Raw genomic sequence first — 27,758 nt, 5'->3', positions numbered from 1 at the left:
TATGTATAACCCTGTTTGTCTTCCTAGCCCTTATTTTTCTTCCCTTCAAATCCTCCCTCCCCTCTTATGGATTTGTTTGTTTTTTTTTTCTTAGAGACAATAGGGGTGGCAAAATTGATAAACCAGTCTCTGGCTACGTTCCGTTTTCTTCATGATACCTTTTTTGTAATACTGTCTGATACTACGACTAAGTTTGTCGTAGTTCATGGCAGGCCGATTTTTACGTTTGCCCCAAAGCCTAGCAACCCTAACCGAGTCTTCGATTTTGAAAACACCCTTTCCCCGATCCAACCAACGTATGCAGGAACCGTGGACCCCTGGACTCTGAAGAAGTTCCTTTAGGAATTGCCAAAGATGAATATGGGAACCACCGTTTCGCATTTTGCCGGACGAATTAGCGGCATTGGCGTTGTTCCCTGTTTGACCGCTAGCGCAATCGTCATCCTCGTCTGAAACAAACGGAAAGATACCTGTTTTTTTCCTTATTTTCTCAAGAAAATCACATTCTCCCAATTGTTTCATTGGATAAATTCTATCTTACCATCGGAGAAATCGATGCTACAGGTTGAACCCTTGACGTTGTTCACCGAGGGAACGTTGCTAACGGCAGATGTTGGTGGTGTTGAAGTGGGATTACTCGGAGTTTGGACCACTCCTGTGAGACTCCAAGAGGCTGCCAGTGTATTCCTAGGTGATTCCTCAACCGCGGCTTTCCAGATTTCCAATTGCGCGTGTAACATACCGCCGCACTGAAACGTGATAATAGGAAAATCATGAGTCGCCAATTAGAGAAATTCTCGCATATAGGATATTTCATTGGTAAGCATGGCGACCGTTTAAAGGAAAAAGTATTGGAGGAAAGTTCGAGATGACGATAAGAATGAGTAAATATTATTAAATAAATAAACAAAATAATGACGTATAGAAAAAAGTATAATAAAAGAAAGAAGAAGATAAAATAAGAGACCAGCGTTAGAATTCCTTACCGGAGTCTGGGGCCGTTGCTCTTCGCGCGTCTTTTAAGAGAAAGAGAGAAGAGAAAGCGGCTTCTTGTTCGTTGGCTTGAAATAAGGAGGAGGAAAAGGTAGAGAAGGAGAAGAGGAGTTAGGAGCAAGCAGACTCGGGCAAAGCAGTCAGGCATTCGGGTAACGCCAGAGCCGTTGACCTACTTTTCTCAAACGTTCGAACGAGTCAGCCAATCGGAGTGGTCGCGCACGTAGGTGAACACCAATCGGTAGGTATGATTCCGAGTCGGAGAAAGAAAGAAAAATAAAGAGAGAGATAGCACCTTAGGTGCAGTTATGCGCTCTGCCCTAACAGAGTTTCTTAAGCTTGTACGAGCGGGCTCGATGTGTGTGTATGCATGCATGGACCTACGATCATGGGGAGCTACGATCATGGGGAGCTACGATCATGGACCTACGATCATGGACCTACCGGTACGTCGATCTCTTTCGAAATATTCCGCGAATCGATACGAGTATAGGGCAGCTATACTTGTTAAAAATGACGATGCTAGCGATGATAGCGATCTAGAAACATTTAGATGAATCGACGATACAGGAATCTGGAATAAGCGTCGACATTTTTGGCTAAATGCTGAGACGGCTTGTTACATTAACAGTCCATCGCGATGAATCAACAAGAGGAATTTTAGTTGACTCGATCAAACGAGTCCACGGGTTTAATCGAGAAATGAATATCTTTTTATTTGAAGCATTATTAATAATGACGATGGTAATAATGATTATAAGAAATAACGAGCAATAATATTAGTACAATCGCATTTCGAAGGATACCTTGTTTTTTAACGGGCAATAGCGAATGAGTGTATTATTAGAGTGTCTCGTGCTTAGTCATGTCGAGTGTTGCGCACCATGCAAGCAAGATACACGAGCGCGCAAAATTACACGGAAAGAACGCGCACGGACGCACGTTGCTTTCCAGGAAATTCACTTTCACCGGACCTTGCCGGCCACGAGAACATTTCTCGACATAGCTGTTGTTGCTACGAAAGAGAACTGTTTCGATATCTCACGGGCAATTGCTTGTTGCTCGCTTCTTTCGAAAATATCGATTGCACTTCCGATTTGTTCTTTTATCTAATTTTAAAGTTTTACATTTGTTAGGAATTCGGATCGAAGATAGGCTCGTATTATTACTCAGAAAACGATACAGGTTTTGCAAGGTACTCACAACGATACAGGTACTCTTCCAGGAAACACCGCGAAAATTTCGCTTTGTTAAAACTCGCAGCTCCAATCAGAATTGCCGGCTACGAAGCATTGCATAACGGGACTTGGACAAAAGTTTGCGTCGCGTTTTACTTTTTTTTAAATTCCTATCCCTTACCTGAGGTGCTCTTTGGCAGAATTCTTCTTCCGTCAAGGAAGCCAAGGTTGCACCATCCACGTTAAAACTTTCCAAGGGTACCGAGGGTAATTGCAATTGTCTTCTTGCCCATTGTACCCAGGCTGCCACGTCTGCTGCACTCCAACGTCTAGGTTCTGAAAACAAACGTACATGGCTTAGGGGCTAGTTTCGTAAACTGCAAGCTCTCGATTAGAAACGCGAAATGTGTAAAAGACTACAAAATAAATGCACAAATAAAATAGAAAGGAAGAGAGGGAGGAAAAAAGAAAGAAATATAGTTTCACGGTAGTCGAGTAGCATTCGACGTAAAAGATAAACGGAAAGTGTAGTGACCTTGAAGAGAGACCCGAAATTTCGTAACCTCATCGTGAAAGCAGACTGTTTCTGGCTCGTGACTAGGTAATTTATTCGAAACGTGACATCATATTGTGGCTGAGAGCGAACTAATAGGCTAACCGGTCGCGTGCATCGAAAATACTTCACGAGGACTCTCTCACTGGTTAACTAGTTAGCCAGTTAGTCAGTTAACCAGCTAGCTAGCTAACTTACGAATCCTCGCCCGCGGCAAGGTAGCGAGTGGACTCGATCGATCGATCCAATAAAAGACAAGGATCACTCGTGATGATATGTAAGACGTCTAGATACCCCGATAATCCTAATTAATAGTCAAGGATATATATTCTCCTTTGTCAATATTAAACTCGAACTATTATTAATCCTTCGAATTTTTGTCGATCTAAAATGTTCTTTTCTTGACAGCGAAATGATCAATTTGAAAAACATTTCTTTCTTTTTTTTCTTTCCTTGCCATCCTTCTAAATGCTATCAAACACAAAAGTAAGTCACGTATAACGGTGAAACGTTCTGAGCAAGATCAATAAGACTGCGTTACCAAAGTTGTCTAGAGAAAGAGAGGAAATATTGTGAAAGTTTGATCAACTCACCAGGATGGATACCCAAAGCAACGCAAGTATTGTCAAAGTCCTTCTGAAGTTGTTGAATCGCCAAACTAAGGACAGGCTCTATCTGTTCCCTGGCCAGATCACCGACACATTCGCCAGACTCCATGTCCTCGACGAAACCAGTACCAACGCCACCAAGATCGACTGGTCTCAAATTGTATTTTCTTTGAAAACTCGTATCGCGTAAAACTTCTCGAAGGAGCTGATGATCGCTCTTTTGATTATCCTTGAACAATTGTTCTTCCTTCTCGAGAGGGTTGCTTGTTTCGTCTTGGAGTTTTTCTACTTTGAGCTGGTTAATTTTAGGGTTGTTGACGAAGTCCTTTCTAACTCCTTTGAAGAGTAATTCGCGTAAAGGCGACGTGCTTTCGAACTCGATAGGTCCTGGCGAGGACGAAGCAGTCGATGACGCCGATGACGCCGGCGACAACGATGACGATGACGATGACGATGACGACGACGACGACGACGACGACAACGAGGAAGGAGAATTACTACCAATACTGTTGCTACACGAACGCGGTTCCTCTTTGAAAAGAATCTCTTTGAGTAACGGATGTTGACCCTGGACGCTACTGGTATTTTCTTTTTTAGCAAAAAAATCAGCGTCTAAGCTATTGTAGATATCTTCTTCGGTTCTGGGTGGTGTACAAGGAACGGTACAATCCGTAGAATCTTCTCGGTATCCTAGACTCTCTGCCAAGAGTCTAAAAACATATAACCAAATATCTTGTTAAATCGAATAGAGATGTGATAATGATATATAATGAAAATATAGGATATTTATTACCTTGATTCCTGAAGAATAGCAAGCAAGTCGAGACTCTTCTCTCTTTTGACCGGTTGTTTGCCAGAGGGTTCAGGACTCGTCGGATAGAATTGTGCACTTTGAGGACTTCTTGGAACGTAATAAGGACTGGTAGGGTATCCCGGGGAATTTTCGTGCGAATAATTAGGCGACAATGGTAATTCGCAAGCTCCAGCACCAGGACTCGGATAAGGTGGGCTCGGATAAGCGGCCGTAGTTGTGGTTGTAGCTGTTTGCGTCGTTGTAATCGGGGAACCGGGCCGAGGAGAACAAGCTTCTTGCTTGATCTGTGTTGGTTTTAGGCTTGTTTGAGCATTCGCAAGACCGTAATCGTCAGGAAGAAGAGACAAATCGAATTGAAAGGTACTGTAGTCGAACGACGGCGAGTAGCCAGCCGCTGAAGGCACTGTTTGTGGCATCTGAAAGCACCGCAACAAACTTTTTTTATAAACCATGTATAAACGTACTAGATTACAACGTTCGATGTTGTTATTTTCTAAGAGAATCGATTTCTTCGCGATAAGATGCTCGTAAACGTTTTAGATTCGGTGGCTTATAAAAAGAGATTAACTAGAGGAACTCTAAGTTTAAGATAGTTCTTTGAGTCGTTCGATTTTTAAGGGCCTCGTTTATTCACTATCCCAGTCTTTATTGCTTCCTCGAGTGACAGGACTCGAGTTTTAGATTTATTATTGCTCAATTCTTTAGAAACAAAGATCCTAATCGCTTAGGTTTATACCTACACGTACCATACATACTAGAAAATACGATACACATACCTATATTTAGCACAATTAAAAGATTAAAATTCAGGATAAATCATCGCACGCGGAAATTGAAAAAAAATCCTATACAATGTGCAAACAATTTGTCGGAGCGAGAGAATAAAAAAAAAGGAAAGAAGGGAAGGAAAGAGAACTATGTTGGCGTTGATATTACGATGTTGGCAGGATAGCCTGTTGCTAAAGAGAATATCAAGATGAAAATCAAACAGTTTGTTAGCCCAAGAAAGAAGGGGCCCACAACGTGTCCGCGAGGAGTCGGACCTTAATGGTGGGGGTGCGTTAAAGGCCCATTTATCTCTCGACGCGTTTATTGCCTGTCGCGAGCGCGCCTGACCTCGCGCCTCTCACTCTCTCTCTCTCTCTCTCTCTCTCTCATCCATAAAAACTGCCGTGGAATTAATTTTCTTCAATTCTTTTTGCTAATCCTTCAAATTGAAATCATTCCTATTGTGTTTTATGCTTTGATTTCTATGCTTTTTCTTTTGTTTTTCTATTTCTCTTATATTTCGGTATGAAATGATGCACCCATCTCTCTCTTTCTCTCTCTCTCTTTCTCTCTCTCTTTGTTTCATCTTTTAATGATACTCTTCAATGGCAATCATCGAACGCATACACCCCACGTCCAAAGCAATATTATTTATAGTATAGAGTGTATGAAAAATGTCAGAATGCGAAGTACCCATCCCTTTTCCAAGGTATCGCCAGAAGGGACGGTAAGGGCAAGCATATTCGCGCGCTATCCATCTCTCTCTCTCTCTCTCTCTCTCGTTCTCTCGATGTGGTGCACCTTAAGGGCCCATTTGTCTTTCGGTGTGTTTATTGCCCGTCGTGTGTTTGACCTCGCATCAGTTTGTTACGCTTTGTAAGCCCATTACAACGTTCCCAGTGCATCTTCTCTACCATCTCTTTCTATCTATCTATCTATCTCTCCCTCTCTCAGGCGGGGTCGCGTCTGACATTTTGACGTAGTGCCCTGCAAAGGTCGACGCGAAATAAACGATTATACCAATACACCGAGACTCGTGGCATCTTGCAAGACTCTTCTTACGTCTCGTAGAAAGAAAGGGAGAGAAAGAGAGAGAAGTCGTAAAGACTCGATGGGCCCCCATAGTCTTACATGTACACCATTGTAAAGTCTTCACAAATACATACGCTATGGTTTACTATGGCGAATACGGCGAGTACGGCAACAAAAGAAAGATCACTTATACTTCTTGGATTCTACTTTATTTCAACCCTTCAGCTTACCATACCTTCCCTTCCCTTCCCTTCCCTTCTTCCTTCGACGCCGACAGACGCTTATTTATCATTCATTCCTATTGATTGTCTTTTTTGTTTTTTCATATTCTACTTATATTATATAATATCAATTTATAAGTGAAACGCGTATAAAATGCAAACTTGTTCAGAGACCGTTCAATATTTTATTGAATGTTATCTCTCTTTCGAAGACCAGTTTTACTGACGTCATCTGACAATTCGAACGATGCAGTATCTCATGTCAGATTAAATTTCATCGGTGAACCGATGAAATTTCCAGCGAAAATCTTGTTAACTGTCGATCGAATAAAGATAAGAAGTCATTTAGTTTCATTTTAATTTCGATTGAAAATGGTGTGACACAAAATTTATCCAAATTATTTATACGTTCTTTTATATTATATGTTCTCCGACTTGACTATCTTTATCTCTATCAATCCTAACATATAAGATTTAGTAGGTGGATCATCGCGACGATTATAAATCCGTAAACTAAATGAACCTGCGCTATATTTTCTTCAAGCTGAATAAATATACCGAAAATACGATTGCTAATTTATAGATTTGTCTTTCCGTATTTTCATCTCTTTTTCCTTTCTACGCGTCATCGTTATTCATTATTTTTCCTTTAATAGGTATAAATATTAATAGACATATTTTTTAATATTAATTAATTACAACAGAATAAAAACAGATAGGGAGAGAAAATCACGAAGTAAAAACGAAAGATAAAAATGGAAATAAAGTAATTATACCGTACACGAAAAAAGTCATTAAAGATAACGGGATTATCATTAAAACGAGTAGAATTTTGCAATAAACTATATTCGGTCTTTCTCGTTGAACTTCGTACTGTGTGCCATGACACTTTCGATAAAATTCAATCGTAACGATAAAGTGTATGTGAGATAAATTATTTAAGAAATGCTAATTAAATAAATAATATATTGACACGTATACCACGTGTATAGAAAAAAACACGATCTATTTCCTTAATGGTGCAATTATCATTATTATTATTACTATTTGCTATATAAAAAGAAATAAAATATGAAATGTTGGTAGATAATTCAAGTGACGATTATTACTATTATATTACTAATACTTATATTCGCAAGGTTAAAGCTAATCTTAGAGCACGTTCTCATCTTATACAGTTACGATACCGTACAACGTCGATCGGTTACGCGTTCGATTCATTCTACTTTAAATACAAAGAGTAAAAATCAAAAAGACGAAGAGCAATAAAGATAAAAAGAAAGATGGAAAGAGAGAGAACAATTAAGAAAATTTCATTTAATTCTATGTCCAATTCGATGAACCATACTTTTTTAAAAGACGTCTTTTTCGAACCTCAATTCTATCATCTTGAAAAAAAATAAAAAAATATTCGAAAAAAACATCGTGTCCTTTTCTATTGCTATTAAATTTCATTTTAATCGTTAACAAATAAGCACGATCCGTTATGCAAGTTTGTAGATTCGTCTTATTCCCATTTCTACTTTTATTTCCTTTTAATATTTTCTTTTTCTTTTTAGATCGGAGCATTAGAATTCGGGAGACATTTTTTCTGGATCGATAAGTTCATTGACCTCGGTCCGAACCGAAGAGAGAACGCGAGGTTCAAGGTTAACGCACTTACTCGCGATTCGCAAGACGATACGAACCGAACCCCCCCCCCTTCTTCGTTGATCCTTTCGAAAAGACTAGTCATTTTTGTTCTATCTACTATTATTTTTATTTTCTACCGTTGACATTTAGCGAAGCCGGTGAATCTTCGAACGCATACGTTGCGTTTCTTCTTATGCAATCGTAATACTTGGAGAAAATCAAAATTATTATTATAGAGAGATAATTATACACGTATATAGGTATACGTAAAAACATATATATTAAACATTCATCATCATTTGTGTAATACATTTCACATTATTATTATATCATATAAAAAAAAACAGTCAACTATGAAAAAATCATCTGATCAAAGTAACTAACCATAAGTGAATTTAAATTCTGATTCATCGAATATCCTTATCACAAGACAAGGTCAAGATTTATACGAACCGGTGAAAAATGCAAGCAAGTAAAAATCCCTTTTTTTCATACTTTTTCTCTCTTTTTCTAACACGCATACGCAATCGATCGACGTATACTAACAAGTAATAGCTTGGAGAATATTTATGAGAGGAATTTCCTCGCAAATAATCGTCATCGATTGTAAACGGTATAAGCAAATAACGTTCTGTTTGATTCCCATCGCATTGTTAAAGCGTAATTAATTCGTGCCAATGCTAAATGTGTTTAACTGATGTCAGAATGCGTCGACGTATGCACCTACGTATTCGCAATTATGAATTACGATTCCCCTACGTCATAGCCATCAATTTTACTCCAGATATAAATGCATTGTAATTCTATGTCGAAATAATTAAATAAAAAAAAAAAAAAAAAAGACCAAATATCTCACATTACATCTGAATTATTTTTTATATAATTGCGTACGAATAAATATTACGGATAAGAAAAATCAATCAGAATTATCAACAAAAGAGTAAAACGAAAAATAAAAATCTTGAATGAACGAAGATTAAAAATAAATACTAGTAATCGATTAAAAGCATTAATTGCAAACGAAGTTCGTGTCGAAAGCATAGCAATTATTGTTTTTAACGAGTGACGATTGATGTACGAGTCATATTCTTCATCTTCGTTAATCTCCTCGTAAAATTTCTTAATTAGTAAGTAACGAGAAACGATCCCATTAAATAACAAAAAGCCACTAATGAAATCAACGAGATCCAAAGGAAGAAAAAACAAACAAACGCTAATGATAAATCTTAAGCTGACTTTTTCTCCCTCCTATGATCACGAAGGAGAGAGAGAGAGAGAGAGAGAGAGAGAAAAAAATTGGTATGAACTAACGTGTCCCACGCAAATCAAACGAGCTAGATCGAGATCAAAAAAGAATAAAAAAAAAAAAAAAAAGAAGAAGCAAAGGAAACGAAAGGAACGTCGTCGATCTTCAAACTGGTTTATAACGGTCTCTTGATCGCTACCAAATAACAAAAAAATAGAAGGGGAGAGAAAAGGAAGAAAAGGATTTGCTCGCACGTGCGAGATATTCACAAGGTCGATCTTTCGAAGTTAACTTTTTTGGAACTTCATCTTTGAGAAGTTTTTTTCCTCTCTTCATTAACTTTACCGATGTGAACAGTGGAATTAAATTACGCTCGACGCGATTTTCTCTTTCGATTCTCCAAGGTTGCTCCTTTCGATTCCATACTCGTTTGGAAGAAAAAAAAAATTGTACAAAAAAAAAAATATATATATATATACATATGTGTAAAGAATCAATGAGATGGCAAAATGTTAACGATCTTAAGAATCTTCTGTAAATAACAATTTCTCCAATACACGTCGCGTGTTCATGCACACACATATGCACAATTAAATTAATAATATATATTATTACCTGGCATATCTCTTCTTCGACCGTAGACTCGGACGTACGTTTTTGTTTGTCACTTTAATTATTAATTAATTTCAACACAGAATTATATAAAAACTATAAATACAATTTATATGTATATCACGCGTTCGCGCGAGAGAAAAACAATTCGAATGCTGTTCGAAAAAAAATGATACAGCAAGAGGTAAATTATTCTAATACAATACTCGTTGAGAATGCGTGCGATCTTGGCTCTGGTAAAAACACGTGTAATCGCCATGACAGTTGACTGGTATCTAAGATACGATTATAAATTACCTCTACTTCGACCCTCTCCCACTATTCTCTATTCCATACGTTCTCTCCTTGATCATCTTCGACTTCTTTTTCTAAACAATTTCTTTTTCTTTTTCCTTTTACGTAGACGGTAAAAACTCGCTTATTTTCGATCAATACAATCATGATTATAAAGGGGGAAAAAAGAAAAAGAAAAAGAAAAAGAAAAAAAAACAAAACAAAGAATTAACAACTAGTCGAGAGACGCTTAATGAATTTCAAATTAATATAAGATGCATAATTCAATCGTTTATTTTTATAGACAAAAATGTGGTCATTTTTAAATCTTATTACGTGCAAATCGTATTCCTTTTGTTATCCTATCTATGAAATCGATTATATTCTATCGATAAATAATACGATTTATATTTAATTGTAAGATGATCGTAGACAAAAATTCAAAGTAAACACGAAAGAGAGAGAAGAAGAAGTTATGCGAGTTGTTTGGAATAACGATAATGTGTAGAAACGTACGAGCACGCTATAGCGAGAACATCGATGTTCTCTCTCTCTTTCTCTCTCCCCCTCTCCTTATCCAAGCTTTCTTCTTCTTCTTTGAAAGTGAGAAAAATCAAAGATACAAGATAGCGAACGCATAAGGGATATGTGCTTTTAAAGCTTTAAACAACGAAACGACGCAGGTATTCTTCCTTAACGCGTCGTTACTTCTCCCCCTCCCCCTCCCCCTCCTTACCACCCTTTTAACTTTTGGACCAGGCGGATACTGCAGAGATAGAATTCTCGGAAAAGTATCTTCCTATCGAGTACTCAAACTCTTTCCGTCTTTGCGTACATGTATATTTATCAATTCTATTCAAATGTAAACAAAAATTAAAGTAAAATCGACGAGTGTATATGTTTTTTTTTTTTAAATTAGCACATAGTTATATTCATGTGTGTATCTGTTTATATGTATTAGTAAAGTTTCGTGTGTACATATACGTAAAAATTTCGATTTTTATCTGAAACGACTATCCAAAAAAGGGAAGACGAGTGATAAGGAAAGAAAAATGTTTAAGAGAAAGAGAAATGTATATATGTAATATATTTGTATGTGTATATATATATATGTAAGTCGAGACAGAGGAGGAATATAAATAGGGAGTCGCGATAGCGTAAATAGTAACATAATACGGCATAATGGGGGCATAACGTGGCGGCATAATGCTCCCACTGCATCATCTCGAAGAAGTTATGGCAGGTCGGGCCCTATACGACGCGACGGCCCAAGAAGAACCGGGCCCTTAGGGTCTGTGTTATTAAGCGGCTTATAGGCCGCAAACGATCTTTCTTAACTTCTCTTCTCTTCTAAATGTACATTAATATATTATTTTTTTGTATATAACTGTATTTGCACGTATATACATATGTATCATTTTAAAAAATGAAAGAAATTATTAATCGAAGGAAAAAAGAAAAAACAAAAGGATAATTCGGAAGGTAAAAATGAAAAACAGGAGTAGCAATCGTAATCAGTGTCTCTTTAACGATCTTGCACTCAAGATAATGTTCTGTTAGTGTAAGATGGTGGGAAGGATCTGAGGAGATATCGGCCATGTCCACTATTAATAGGTCTTTGCCGCCTACGCTTTGCCATTGTTGTAAAGGACCATCGTAGCCACGTGGGAGTGCGTATGTTTCTATGTATATATCGATACATGCATCCTATCGACCTCTCCAACTACTCTCACGCATACGCCTAGATTTTCATATATACATATATACTACATCCTTGAGTATGCGGCCTAACAAAGGCGTGAAAAACTCGAGTTTCGCATAATCCAACGATTCAATTCTACCTTTTTACAAGTATAGGGAGGTAAGGAAAAAGAGGGAGAGAAAGGGTGAGAAGAGATCTTTAAGGTTACACGTTTATACCTATATATATATATACACGGTGTAGGAACGTTACTCCACCCTTTTTAGCCAGAAGGTACGGATACTCGGAATTGCAAGATTTTCGATTCGAAGATCGAACGAGATATCTCGCTGGAAGTATGCATTGTGTATTCGAACCGAAGAAACCTTTCTCTCTTTCTCTTTCTCTTTCCTTCCTCGATTCTTAATCTCTCGCTTAGGAGCTCTCGACAATGGAGAATCGTTTTTACTCTTTCCCTTTATTCTCCCTTAAAACTACATTTTTCTTTTTTTTACTAGAATCCAATCGCACGAAATCGATTGATTTTCTTCTATTCTTCTACATTTGTTTTGTTTTTTTTTTCTTTTTTTCTTTTTTTTTTTTTTTTTTCTTAATAAAAACAAACATTTAATATTAATGAAATGATTGCACATGAAAAAGAATATAAAAATATCATATGAATAATTAATATTATATAGGAAGGTGTTCGCGTCGGAAATCGCCACGTTGAGGATAAATTTACCGCTAGAAAAGATTCATATCGGGAAAAACCCAGACAAACAGGCACACAAACATCTTTAAAGAATCTATTAACGATTGAAAAGTCATGATAAACTTCGTGAAACTTTCGTGATTTTTTTCTCCTTCTCCTTTTTCTTCTTCTTCTTCTTCTTCTTCTTCTCCTCTTCTCCAGACAACGGTGTTTTTCCATTATGAGAATGGTCGAAAGAGTTTTTTTCCTGTCGCAGGAGATCCCGAGAAAGAGGTGGATGATTTTCAGTCGAAGAATATCAAGGGCGATCAATTCCAAAGAAAATTAAACCAAAAATATATATGTGAAAAGAAACAACCCTTCCCTTTACGAGACGAGCTCGGACCCTGCTCGACTTTTTTGTCAATTGTCTAGTAAAGGACAGCTAATCGATGTTGATAAGAATCATAATTAATACTAATATACATATGTTAGCTTGCTAATTTCAATCATGCTGACCTTTAAAAAACAACTTTATCTTCCTTCTTTCTCTTCTCGGAACGTAGAGAAGGACTTCATTTCAATTTCATTCGTGGAAAAGTGCTATGCCGAACATTAATTTGTTATTAAAATGATAATTATTTGTTCGTCGCTATTATTATTCAAATCAATTGAATCATCTCGTATTTACGTATACAAGCGCATGTTAATAAATTACTTTTCTTATATATGTATACGCGTGTGTGAATATATGTACGAGTTCTTCCAAAATGTCGAATTAATAATTAAAATGATAATAAAAAAAAATAAAATACATAGGTGTGCAATACATCATGAGCATTAATTCCTTCCAGATTTAGTCGTCTATGTCTATGTAATAATTTGTGGTTGTTTTAACGATTATCTTGCATAATCTAAGCAAGTCATTACTTCTGACTCACCCTATACACACATATGTATAATTCTCTCTCTCTCTCTCTCTCTCTTTCTTTAATCACAAAATATAAGAAGGAATAAAGAACGAGAAGGATGGAGATAGGAAGTTGTCCGTCATGTGGGATCGTGATTTGGAAAACCCAGAGTGGCTGTCCTTGAAAGTGGCAGTGTCCATTCTCCAACCGAGACGAAGAGTGACCCAAAGATGTGTGCGAGATTAACAGAAACAGATATACTTATGTATATGTACGAGTATACTATATGCTTACCACCACCTTCTACTTAATCTTTCGATCTCGTTCTTGATTTTCTATTTCTATTTCTATTTCTCTCTCTTTTTATTTTTTTCTTACTTTATACAAGTAAACCAAAAAACCACAAGCATGCATGTACGAACATAAATATAGAAACGATGAAACGTAATAGAAATGAGAAGGATATATAATTGTTGTCTGCAATCTATTATTATTGCATACCTAATGTTACATAATAGAATTTTTTTACTTTATTATTTTCTACTTCATTAAATTCAGATTTTTTTCCACGTTCAGGTAATTAGATAAAGTGAAAACTTTTTTAGAAAAGAGAACAAATATTTATATCTATAGGTCATCCACGAGAATTTAATGAAGTCCCACTTGAAGTATCGCGAATTCTAAAAAAAGATTACGATCAAATTCTAATGATTCTAATGTGAATTTTGCATCGGATACAGGGCTCCCTTTGATCGAGTTCCTGAACACGAAATTAAATTAAAAAATGTAAAGTAGTCGTATTGAATCGGCAACAAAATGAACAACAGTAATTGACGCTGTATTTTACAAATTTATTGATCAAATCCAAACCAAAGTATTTATTTCATACTTTCTATTGAAAGAAAGCGACAATAACGGAGTATCTATCTATACGATATCGAATAATGTTTAACATATGGTTAATTACGATTTATGATTATTAATGGGAATTTCACATGGTGAAAATCATTGGCTATCTACTATATTATTAGACGATGGCTTTGTATCTTTATAGGATAATAGAAAAATATACGAAGAGAAGAAGGCCATACGACATACGGAAAGCGGTGGCTATTATGGAGCTCCTACATCACAGTGGTTTTCATACTTTTTCTATGGATCCTTTATTTTCTCTTCTATTTTCATTTTCTTCTTCTCTAATATCTTTTCGCAATTTTTGGCTATTACAATTGTATTAAAAGTTGTTTATTCAAAGTAATTTGGTGATTAGAAATATTGGCATTATTTTTCCTTTGTTTGCGATTACCAAATTTTTAATTACCAATAATTGTAGTGAAAAAAATGATGTTAAATAGTAAATGAATGTTGTAATAATTTAGAAAGCACTGTCGTTCATCATTTGTGCCACGAGCCGTTTCGCACCAATTTCCACTAGTCGTGTCGTGATGAATGGTTGCTAAGCTTGGAGCGTGAAAATTGGGCAAGCCATGATGACTCTCCAAGAAGAAGAAGAAGAACAACAAGAAGAAGAAGTAGAAGAAGAAGAAGATGATGGTGATGAAGATATCGAGATGACTCGAAGAAGAGGCCTGCCAATCTCATTGCCGAAGGACGAGCTCGACGGACGAGACCATTTGCGTGTGTAAGAAAAAGATAGAGAAAGAGAGATAATTGTGCAAACTCCGGCAAGAGTTTTAGAAAGCTGTTGCAACGCGAAGAAAGCAAGAGAACGTTGACCGAGTTTGTAGCGAGACCGAGCTGATTAATAAAATCCTTCAACGTAAGAAATATTATTTTCTTCCTTCTCTTTCAATCTATTATATCTACTGTACAGTATTTAATGAATCGCATATTTGAAAATGATGACGTTTAAAAGTTACAGACGAAAAATAAAAGGGATTTTGTATATTTTCTATTACGATTTTGATACGATCGATGAACAACAACAATAACAAGTGGATCTAAAACGCTCTGTTTCATCGCGATGTAATTAAAAAAAAAAACGCGTAGGAAATGATTTAGACGCGAATAGAGAGAGGATCGCTCGAGTGATCGAGTCCAACATTCCTTTCATATATTCTTATTTCAGTATTTCTATTTGTATTTGTGGTTGCACGAAGCGAGCACGAAGCATGCCGATTAAACCGTTATAACATGTGTAAATCACGGCAAGAAGAGGCAAACTAATAAACTTTATATATGTATATTTATGCGTATGTGTTATGCGCGCGTGGATATGTGTGCGAGAGAGAGAGAGAGAGAGAGAGAGAGAGAGAGAGAGAGAGAGAGAAGGATGGCTCTTGAAGGAAGAGAAGAAGACGGTTGCCTCATCGCGTATAATAATCATCTTGCGTTTTATAACCGGTGCTAGTGGAAACAAAAAGAACCGAGAAAAGTAGGCGCGCGTCTTTCAATGTTTCTTCTTATGTATACGATTAAACGCATAAAGGGGAAACATATTCATTTATTTGCAAGTATATAACACTTTACCGATCCAATAACTTCCTATCCTAGTTTTTCAAATTATTTCGTTTGATACTGCAGTCCTTCATTTTGTTTACTATATACGGAAAAATATAACACAAGAAAACTAAAATAAAATGACACCACCACCACCACCTAATCGATAAATTGAATCAGCCTAAAATATACTGAAGTATTCGAATTGAATAAGTTTACCTTTCGCGATCTGAAAAGGTTTCTCATGGTCGTACGAAACGAAGAGACCAAGGTAAAAAGGGTTTCGAGTTAAACGCCTGAAAGATATACTACGAGGCGCGTGCACGTGGCACGATACGGATAAGAAGAATAAGAATAAAAATGAGAAGAAGAAGAAGAAGAAGAAGAAGAAGAAGAAGTAGTAATAGAAAAAGATCAAGATGAAGAAGAAGAAGAAGAAGAAGCTGAGAAAACGCGTCGTGCCGCGTTTTATATCTGCCGGTAACGTCCGCGGCATATTTTATACTCCGCTGACTTATGTTTAATTCAGCGGAACACCGTGGTTCCATACATCGCATACATACGTAGATAAAGACAGAAACAGGGAGAGAGAGAGATAGATAGAGAGAGAGAGAGAGAGAGAGAGAGAGAGAGAGAGAGAGAGAGAGAGAGAGAGAAAGAGAAAATGCGGGAAGATTGAACGAAGATTGGCCGGGTCGAGAGAGCAACAACAACAAAAAAAAAAAAGAAGATCGGATTGAAACAGGTAAAAATTGAACGATTCGAAATTTATATCAAAAACGATGTGTTAGAAATTTATCTGATATTCCTACGAGGAAAGAATCGAACGAAGAAATAAAGATGATTATGATGTTTAACGAAAAAGAGTGAAAAAAAAAAGAGAATACAATTTGTTTGTGCTCATTGACCATACAAATTTTTAGCCACTTTGACCATTGGATATATATTAGGTTATCCCATAAGTTCATACATAGCGTGGCGTGGGAAGAACTTATGAGACAGCCTAATATTTGTCAACAAATTATAAATATTTGTCTAATGATTTATTTGACAATGCAAATAATTTGAATATCAAATAAATCACAAGATTCATTTTTCTAATTATTTTCTCTCTCTCATGATGTCTAAAAATATTTTTAATTACGTGCACATTGTAAAAATAATAATGACTTTTATATACATATAGTTAATTATACTGCATATTAGATTTCTTGAAAAGAATAGAATAGATCATGGATAGATCGAAGGGATAGATCGAAAGGATAGATCGCGTTGGAATATTTTTCAAGTAGTACAAGCAGATCACTGTAACGTCATTCTAAAGTTCGCCCACTTGGTCTCTCTATCCGTTTATGGCTGTCAACTCGTCTGCTCTTAAATGAAACTTGTTCGCGTTACTCTCCATAGATAAGATAGATCCGTAAATCCGAATAGAGGAAAATATATCGATCGGACGAAATAGTAGAAACGTCGTCGTCATTTCTCCTTCCCACATATTCCCATAAAATCTATACGATCATTTTCTATTGAAATCCGTAAGAATAATTGAAAAAGAAGAGGGAAAGTGTAATCTAACGGGAAGAAAAAGAAAAGAAAGAAAAGAAAGTAATAAGGAAATGAGCGAATTTGAATACTCGTATAAAATGTCACAGAAAGAAAAGAGAAAAGAATAAAAGATAAAGCGTGTACCACTGTGTAAGTGTAAAATCTGATGCAAGAATTAGTACCTATGAGCGTAGGTAGCGTTGGACAATACGACAACTCGGTCTCTTTTTGTAAAAAGAGTCATGGCCTTTCAAGAAAGTACTTTTGCAAAAAGGAAAAGAGAAAAAAAAAGAAAAGAAATGAAAAAGTTTTGAGACTATTCGTCTCGCCTCCGCATCGGTCGTCTCCGATCGGTTGAAAATATCGAAACGATCATGGGATTTTGCAAGTAGGAAAGCCATTTACTTTTCCCGATTGAAAAGAAGTATCATGCCGAAGACATAACGCGTTCGCCATCTTTACATCAAGTAATATACGTACAATATATCGAGCAAAGCGATGCTTCGAGAAGGACGACGATAAAATTGAGAAACGGAAAGAGGGAGGCAGATATATATATCTATATCTATATAGAATTCTCATAGGTGGTATTATTCGTGGTGTTTCGCCAGCAAATTATTACGATCGACCAACGTGACTTTAGGTGCGGCTGCAAGCCTATAATACTGCTACACGTGTGTATTTACATTTCTACATATATATAAGAATTTTTTGAAACGATTGAACGTAGGTGCGCTCCACATGCCACATGTTTCTCCCGATAGGATAAGAAACAATCGATAAAAGTGAAATCTTTAAGCAAAAGGGACGAACCAACTTTCGATATCTTACATTTAAAGTTAATCGATCTTCTTCGATGAATCGATCGATCGTTTATGATATTAAGGATCGATATTTTAGCAGGAATTATATGTTATTAGAGGATCTAGTAGATATACGTATGCATGAGCTCTATCATTATCGATCGAATCTCTTCGTATTTTGTCGACTACGTGCGTACGATGATCCGATTGAAATGATTGAATAAAGAAATGAGAACGAAGAGTTAATAATTATGATTTTTTCTTCAGTTTAATTTATCCTAATGGGTTGCACCTCTATATCATTTTTTCTTCTCTATATCCAAAACAATATAAGTATAATAAAATAATAATAATAATAATAATAATTACATGGAGAGAGAAACGAGAAGAGCAATTTACATGATAAAGAGTTTTCGAAGAAAAGCAAGTGACAGTAAGAATGAAGAGGGAGAAAAATTGCGCGGAAGTCGTGACAAGGGATGTTGCGAAGATCAACGAGTATACACACACACGTAGTAGACATATACATTCATATATGCATAAGAAAGTAAAAGGCGAGATGGTGTAACTGTGTAGAATGAAGTCGACGACACGATGCGACGACACGATGCGACGACACGATGCGAAGACACGATGCCACGACGATTCTGCTCTTACTCCCCTTCTACGATGTGCCCACGGTATTATAATGGATTCAAACTAAGGGTTTGTATTGAGATATCAGTATGTGCCTGGGCACCGGTAATGGCCTCTCCTTCTCAGAACCCAAGTCCTCTGTATCCAGAGCAGATAGGATATATGTTTGCAAGTACCCACCCACCCTTCCTTCTGGTCTTCCCCCTTTCTTTGCGAAGGGTAAAACTAACCGTAAGATACTCCTTGATATGTAATATATGCTCGTATGTACCTTCAAATCGATCTTTATTTAGTTTCTTTTTTCTTTTTTCTATTAAGAATTTTCTAATTGCACGTACAAAGATAAAAAGACAAAGTTTATCAAATCTTCATCCTAAGATTATTAAAAAAACTATTTCAAAAAGTTAATAATTACATTTGCTTGACGTTCACTTAATCATAATGTACATTTTCTATAAAATTGTCAGTATTATTCACGGTACAAACGCAATAATAATAAATTCCAATCACTTTCTACCAACTCAAGTTCGATTCATCGATCTCGCAATACTCGTTTCTTTCTCTTTTTCTCTCTTTCCCAATGACTCACACAAAACGCTTGATTGGCCAATCAAGATCTCTACATAACAACAAAATTTCATTACTCTAACACTCTGCTTACGTTAGCAATCCGAATGATTTCGTCCTCCTTCTGACGTCATCGTTCTACTCGTTTTACACACACACACACACACATACAAACATATTCTTCTGAATCAAGAGTGAGAGAGAGAGAGAGAGAGAGAGAAAGATTCGTATCGAAAAGAATCTCGTTCGATTATCTCGAAAAAAGTTTTTACTTAAAGAAAAATATATATTTATGTATAAGTATACGTGTATATAAGTTGATAGGTATGTATAGCAATCGATGCAAACTGAATAAGAAGCTTCATTATCGTACTAAAGGATTTAATGAATTAAAGGCAACCTCGGTGGCACCTCCTATGGGGATTCGTATTGAGATATCAGTACTTGTGACGCTGCTGGTAATAGTCCAGCCCTTTCTCTCTTTCTCTCGGGCACACACACACCCAGAGTTTCTCCTTCTATCTCGCTCTCGTGACTTCTCGGAACCCGTTTGTGTATCCAGAGCAGACAAGACACGAGAACGATGGTGCACCCTTCTTCTCGCTTCTGATAGCCATACGTGTTGTATACTCGCTATATAGTACATCTACATATATAGTACATGTTATACGCAATCCATCCACCCACCCACTTGGATGCTAAGAAAATATATACGATAAACGAATGAAAATATAAGAAAAAGAAAGAAAGAGAAAGAGTAACGATCTTACTGCAATCGCTTTTAAATAAATTGAATTAACCAGTTAACTGTTGAATTCATCAGTTTGAAAAATCTCTCATCGCTGGATGAGCAATTAAATGGTTAAGAGTTTACCGATATATTTCTTTCCTTTAATTCTTCAATTTATTTCGGTGGAACGAAGTTTTATATGATCGTTTATGCGAAAACCAAAATTGCCGCCGATACTTTGTGCACAATGATACTGTTACATAATATAAAATAACAATTGACTTTGTGGTCCACGTGCATGCGTATCTATCCAAGAAGATCGAGAGAAGGTAGATCTTTTGTGTAGATTTTGGTTAAAAGCTTCTTGGAAGCTTTCTTCGATACGATTAAAAGTGTAAATCGTTTAGAGAGAGGGAGATGTGCATCGAGCCGTTGTCGAGCTGCATAAGAGAAGGAACGGGGGTGGGCGGGGGTAAGAAGTCGCGGAAAACGGTCACGAGCGACCGATCCAGTATCGTAAATCACTATCGACCTATTCTATTCAAATGAAACTCGATTTCTTTCTCTGCTAAGCTATCTCTCCCTCCCTCTCGCTAGCTCTCTTTTTATTTTGTTTTTTAACTTCACCCTTTCGAAAGAAAGAAGAAAATGCCTTAAATTGAATTTTACGTCGTTAAATCGTGCAAATTTGTATAGAAAAATGATATTAATTGGATTAAAAGGAAAAAAAAAATATATATATATATACTCGTATAAAATATAATATTATTCATATTTGATTGTCAATTAATTAGGTATATACCCAGCCAGGAGCAAATTCCGTGAGATTCTCGAATTACATGCGTAAGAAAAAAAAATGAAATAAGAGGGTTTGATCGAAAAGTTGTCCATTAAAACGTGCGTAAAGGCTACTCCGTATGTAGGCAACCGCGGCCAGGTACAGCAATGAACTAACGGTAAAGCCACGTACCGAAGAAACTCGGTTGCTGCACGACTGCCTACGCTTACTAAGTCTCACGACGTGTACGTACGCACGCACGCACGTACGCACGTACGCATTCATACAATACACGCAATATTTTCTTTCTTTCACCGATCGAACATATTTATCATATTTTTATATTGATATATATATATACTTGACCTCTTAATCGAGACGAGAATGAGAAGGATAAAAAAATGGTAACTATGATTTTTAAAGATGATGCGAAACGTGTTAGAATTGAAATGTTATGTAATATGTTCGAAGTAACCTTTCGCAAAGGAATGAAATAATATCGGTACTCTTTCGAAGATACTTTACAAACGTTTTCCATTATAAGAAGGGAGTAAAAAAAGAGTTAGACGATAGTAATGACAGTGAATATCGTAATGGACGTTGTGCTGTTTCCATTGTAACCTTTAGCGGTAATGTTACATCTGGCTTGGAAGGAGGAAGAATGCGAACGGAAAAGGGAGACCAGCGGCTTCGAGACAACGGCTTCTTAGAGTTACAAGTACGTACATAACTTTGTTCTACAATCTATTAATAGAAGATTAAACAGAAATGAAAAAGAAAGCCTTTTTCCTTTTTTTTTCTTCTATGCAACTTCCCTTAATTTGTTGTTTGCCTATTGTAAATGAAGCCGAATGAATTATCTTTGTTAGCGTAAAACTAATCGGGTTAAAAATTTGTATAAACGTTCGCATTCGTTGACACGTAGTATTTATTATATTCTTTATTGAACAAACTCGAGAATGAGATACCTGGGTGAAATTCGAAATGAAAGAAAGAGAGTACGCTAAGAGTAATTTACTTAAGCCAATTTAACCATATGAACTCGAATATTCTCCTCGTTTCGTTATCCCTGATTATTCATGGTAATTACTTTCTTTAAAAAGAATCTTCTTGTAATGCTGCACATGCTGCATACGAGTGCAGGACACCCTCTCTCTCTTTTTCTTTCTTTCGTTTTTTTTCTGCATTTATCTCCATTTATATTACACGCTTATTTTGCCTCCGTTAACGTCACATTATTTTCAAGGTTAACGACAGTATTCCTTTACTCCCGTCGAGATACCCTCTTTGCTATATGCTATCGAATTTTTCAATGATTTTCAAAAAAAGAATGAGAGGGAGGGAAAAGATGCAAGATGGAAAGATCAAAGAGTATTTTAAATTTGATAAGAAAAGAAAGTATGCTTTTAAGTATCAGCTTTAATGTCTATAGTATCTCTCTCCTCTCCTTCTTTCTTTGTATATATTATAAATATTATAAAAATAAGCTCCTTTATATTTTCATTTCATTACGTATCCTTTTTATTTGTATGCAGCATGTGTCACATTCGATTGAACTATATAGAATCACTTATAAGATTCTTAATTAGCGTAGTCGCGTAATACAGATTAAAAGAGCGAATTAAATAATTAACCCGAGTTAGGAACGATGGTATTAGAAGATCTAAACATTAATTGGAACGCACGGGTGCATATGTACTGTTTATTGTTTCTCTCTCTCTCTCTCTCTCTTTCTCTCTCTCTCTTTTTATTCGTTCAAATATGCGTGCAAAACAAACGGCATTCGCGTGCATGCGTCTATATGTTAAATATGAAATTTGAATAATAAAATAAGCATATGATTTAACGCCAACATATATATTTATATATTTATTTGAACATTACAGTTAATCCAATTGCAAAACGTCACAGAACGTTAAATCTAATAGTTGCTATGCTTTCGTCGAGCGTGTATGTTCAACGATTCGTGTTACAAATAAATAACTTATTAGTGAAATTAAATTTTGCATGTCATTTATTAATAATGTAAAAAAAAACACACTTTGAGATATCAAGATCTGTATCATGTTAATCGATTAGATACGTTATTAGGTCAAGATAAATTTATGAGTTCGGTCGAGTGTATTGATTCGATTTGATTAAAAAAAATACATTGAACACGTGTGATAGATATAATAGAAAGTTTTTAGATGTCTTATCGTGTTATTTTTATGTTACTTTTTCTATGTAAAATAACATATTTCTTCTATTGTCATAAAATATATATCTTTTAATTCAAGAGATAAATCATAGGATTCTAAACATTGTGAGCTACGTTAAAACGATAATGTTGAATTCTCAAAGGTAGGGAGCGTGGAAACGGTACCTCGAGCGTGCTCGCACGATATCCTTCCTCCTCCTCTGCCTCCTCCTGATCCTCTAAACACTCGACACGATATTACACGATAGAGTTCAATCAAATATTTCAATACAAATTGCTGAAAAAAAAAAGAATTCGCTAACCTTGTCTGTCTAAAAAATGACCGAAATGTATACGTATGTATTGATACAATGAAAGCAATTAAAAGATAAGAGAAAGACAAACAGACAGAGGGATTTGTAATAAGTATAATTTTTGAAGAAGTGGTAATACGCCGACGATGACAAGGACGATCTCAGGATTCGAGAATTATCATAAAAATAGCTGCGTAATCCTGCGTAATGTTACGGACGGCTCCTCTTTAAGATGTTCCACAAGATGCTGCAAGATACACGCGAGACTCTCGATCAAACTTCTCGCAAGTTGTTTGTATATGCACGGTACATACATATGAACGTGTTATAACGAAACAACGTTATTCACGCATTTACTTCGGTTACTCGTAAACGAAAATAAATCCTCCTTACTATCCCTATATAATCCGTCCACTCGAAACTTAATCTTCTTGACAAATTTATCCTTTAATATATATAATAAAAGATATAATAAAATAATTGATTTTAGGAATGATTTTGAATGAAATAAAGGATGGGATAAACAAGACGAAGGCAATGGCGGTGTTCGTAACGACTCGGACGGGTGCGACCTTACTTTCTCGTTACGATCTGAGAAATATCGCGAGGCGATCGACCTTTGAAAGTTCGCCTTTCGAAAATCGGTCTCGCCTTGTAGAAGCCACGGCCTCGCTCGATTTACTTACACTTGCGATCCTTTTCTCTCTCCCTCTTTCTATCTCTAACTCTATCTTTCTGACTCCTCTCACTCTCTACTTATTTTTATTTGATATTTATTATAATATCTACTTTCTCTTTTTCAACTTAATCGAAGACTGTACATTTATTCGTTGATCACATTGACGACATATAGTTCTAATTGAAATATTAGTATCTCTTGATACAAGATTCAATATTTTCCTATTTCTTTCAGTGTTACGTCAGTATAGGGGCCACCCACGTGTGCGCAAAACGTATGATTAATGTCCCTGATTTCGGCATCACCGGTATAGTAATACCGTTTCGACTCGAGATATAGATCGTATAGATCGTTCGTGCCGCGAACCCGCAACTTCTTGCCAATGGAAAAAGAGAGATAAAGATGTTGAGAGATAAATATAGAGAAAAATAGAAAAAGGAAATAAAGAGACAGGCATACGTCCAAATAGAGAGAAACTGGGAAACGGTCGTACAAAGTGAGAAAGAGAAAGAGAAAGAAAAAGAGAGATAAGCGAAGAAGGAAGGAAAGAATATTTTCTTGTTTGAAAAGAAATAAGTTAAAAGTTAAAACGAGTTAAAACGAGTCTGGTTGCAATTACTAAGAGAGCTGCTATCCTCGGACCAGGAACGAACGACCAACCACGCCCTCGCTAATGTGAGATCGGGACAGGATTTCGAATTGGCTCGGCAAGGACGTCAACTGTACATACAATGCCCTGCCACAAAGACCAACTCTCTATCTCTCTTCGACGTATCCTGTGGATTTTTTAATTACACCTTGTTTACGTTACCCTGACTGACCACTTCCAACAAATATATTCTACATATACGATTACATATAAGCCTCCTCCCCACCCGTATGTTTGCGTAGAATTTAAGTGTACGAAAAAGAGAGAAAGTTTTGTCAAGTTCAATCAAATTCTTGTAATCGATTTGTTTTGCCATAAATGATGAGTAAAATTAAATTATGACTTCGATACACAGGATAATAAGTATAGTAATAAGAGAAACAGAAAATGAGTGTGTTAATTAACCTCGTAAAAAGAGATATCGATTGTGGTTTATGTACCCTCGTAAAGAAACAAAAAAATCAACGATTACTATCGATCGAATTAAATACACAGTTATTATATTTAAATGATACTTTAAATATATTAAGTATTTCCAGATATATACTAATGTACAGATAAGTGAAACATTTTCACAAAATCATCGAAATTCAAAAATAAAAAGGAACTCGCACATTTACGACTCTTTATCCGATATTAAAAAGCTTTGTCCAACTGGACAAATCTGTTCTCTCTCTCTCTCTCTCTCTCTCTCTCTTTTTTATTCGAACGGTTCATGAAGATACTGGCGATGGTTACAGAAGGCAAAACTCATAAAACGGATTTTCTGCCGTAAATAATTCAGGAAGATCAGAGAATCTTAACTTTACGATCGACGATAAAAAATATTGCTCTCTCTTTCTCTCTCTTTTGGTCCTCCCAAAGATTGATTTCCTTTCGATATATTATTATCGAAAGTATTATCGAAATATTGATACAAAATCGAGCAATTTTCAATCTTCTTTTTGAAATCGATTAGAGTAATTAATGAAATACAATGAATAATGAATAAATGAATAAATTTTGATAGATCTCGATGTTGTTTTGATGTTTGTTTGAATGTTTAGATCGATCACAAGGAGCACAACGAGTTTACGTATTTACCGCAAAAATTTTCCATCACGTAGCGGACGAGTGAATTTCTCGGCACTCTCTTATACTCGTCGTCTTATAAACACACATCGAAAAGACTTAGTTGTAGTAGATTCGAAAGTTAGCCTTCCGTACGGTGAATACAACTTGCCGGTTCTTGTATCTTTTTACTACGACAGGGACGTATCTATTTCGATATCTGCATTTTCTTCTATTTCCTTCCCTTTATTTATCAATAAACTCAACATTCTCAAATTATCCTCTTCAATGTGCTACTGCTTTTTGAATAATGCTACCGAGAATATATTTTCATTCTGAAAGACGTCAAAGATGTGAGAAATTCGATTTAATTCCATGATCTTTAGCGAAATGATCTTTTCTAATCATCCTCGGTGACTAATTATTCATTTTCTTAATGACGATTATGTCCTATTCGTTCGACATGGAGAGAGTGGAAACAAGAATCAGCGTATTAATGTCGCCTTTATCGTGTTACATTAGTAAAAATAACTGTATGCTCGAGTGGCCGCTCATCGTCGTTTGTCGCACTTTAATTTCAACAAAACAGGTTCTCTTCCTTCGTGAGAGGGATCAAACAACCACGAAAAATAGAAGGAGAAAGAAGCTTGATTCATTTGCGACAGCCACCGTTAGATTTATCCCTTGATCTTGATCTCGATCTTGATTTTTTCTATGGGTAAAATTATTCGTATCCCTGAATTCATAAATTAATGCATTTACACATTCGTGAATTTATTATATTGGTCGCATAAATTAATGATATAATTAATTAATGGTCTAATAGGGAATAAATTTATATAACAAATGTACTATATTAATAAATAAATGAATGAATTCAAATCTACGGTATTTTGTAAGTAAGTATATATCTTCCACGATAAATCGCTAATGTAAAAGCAAAATTAATACGATTAGATTGTTCTATATTTCGCAGTTTGTTTTATATCTTCTTGACTTTATGTTTATATTACGCAATTGATATATTTTTAATTAATACGAATTTTTATCTTACGTATATGTATTATATTTCAAACAAAAAATATATATGAAAAAGGTCACTTTCTTAATAATCAAATCGCATTATATGCATATATCACGTATTGCCAAATATCTATAATAAGCTGAATAAATATGATTAGTTGTAACCAAAAAATTTCCATACTAAGAACGATTCTATTCGTAGATTTCTAATCGTTATCGTAACGGTATCAACAAGTCAATTTTAAAATTGAATTTAAGTTAATCGTCCGATCGTGTCCGAGTTCCTAAGTCTTCTCCGCCAATTTGAAATTCTTCGCACCGACAAACAACGCAATTCGTCCCGTTAACTCCTTTATACGCTGACGCTTTTGCTCATTATCATCGGATCGACGGTCTTAGAACAGCGTTTCACTCGAAAACACCTTAGCGTTACGCGTAGATTCTTTCTAAAGTGGCTCACAAAGTGAGATTAGTTTCAATGTGTTCAACTGTGCGCGCGCGTGCAAACTTATTTAAACGAATTTCAAAAGATCTAATTCTTGAAACAATTAACTCGTCAAATGATAAATTATTTGTCTAAAATAGACGAGAATTGTCAGAACATATGAATGATTACAATTTTTGAACGATCAAATTATTATATTTTATATATAGAAGAAATTTAGATTACAAATGATGATACTTTATAAAAGAAGAATCTTAAGTATAACATCGAATAAGATACGATAACCTATTTGAATTTGCCGCCAGCGCCAATTTCCTGATCGAGTTTGAAACTCTGACTACGAACCTTACAAATTACAATCGCAAAGTCAAAGATTAACATATTATATAATCTCGTAGGAATGGATTCAATTTGAAGATAATACGAGCTCAATATATATATATATATAACAAAATATTGAATAATAAAAATAAGAAGAACATTAATAAATAATACTGACTGTTTCGACCATATCGAAGCCTCTTCCGTATACCATCTCGTCGAGTCGGACGATCCTTCGGTACGGTTTAATCTCTAAATCTTGTTCTCCCTTCGTTTTCTAATAACAAGACACTCGTAAAAAAAATTCTATTAAAATCTAATTACTAAAAATAGGTCGATCTCTCCTCGAAGGAGACACCGACTATG

At 35.8% G+C, this 27,758-nt stretch overlaps 1 protein-coding gene across 1 annotated transcript; it reads right to left on the bottom strand.

Annotated features, from left to right (window-relative positions):
• Positions 1-25: 25 nt before the first annotated feature.
• On the bottom strand, positions 26-27,758 carry LOC106787648 (DNA-binding protein D-ETS-4-like). Its single transcript, XM_014750198.1, has 6 exons — positions 27,571-27,758; positions 4,126-4,562; positions 3,318-4,042; positions 2,353-2,507; positions 542-749; positions 26-449 (listed from the first exon to the last, which is right to left on the bottom strand). The coding sequence occupies exons 1-6, from the start codon at positions 27,604-27,606 to the stop codon at positions 91-93; spliced, it is 1,920 nt and encodes a 639-aa protein (XP_014605684.1). The 5' UTR covers positions 27,607-27,758; the 3' UTR covers positions 26-90.

This window comes from Polistes canadensis, unplaced genomic scaffold, assembly GCF_001313835.1.
Source record: "Polistes canadensis isolate GaletaPanama2010 unplaced genomic scaffold, ASM131383v1 scaffold_109, whole genome shotgun sequence".
Lineage (NCBI taxonomy): Eukaryota > Metazoa > Arthropoda > Insecta > Hymenoptera > Vespidae > Polistes > Polistes canadensis.
Note: the sequence above shows the minus strand (reverse complement) of the source record. Positions and strands in the feature narration are given on the sequence as shown.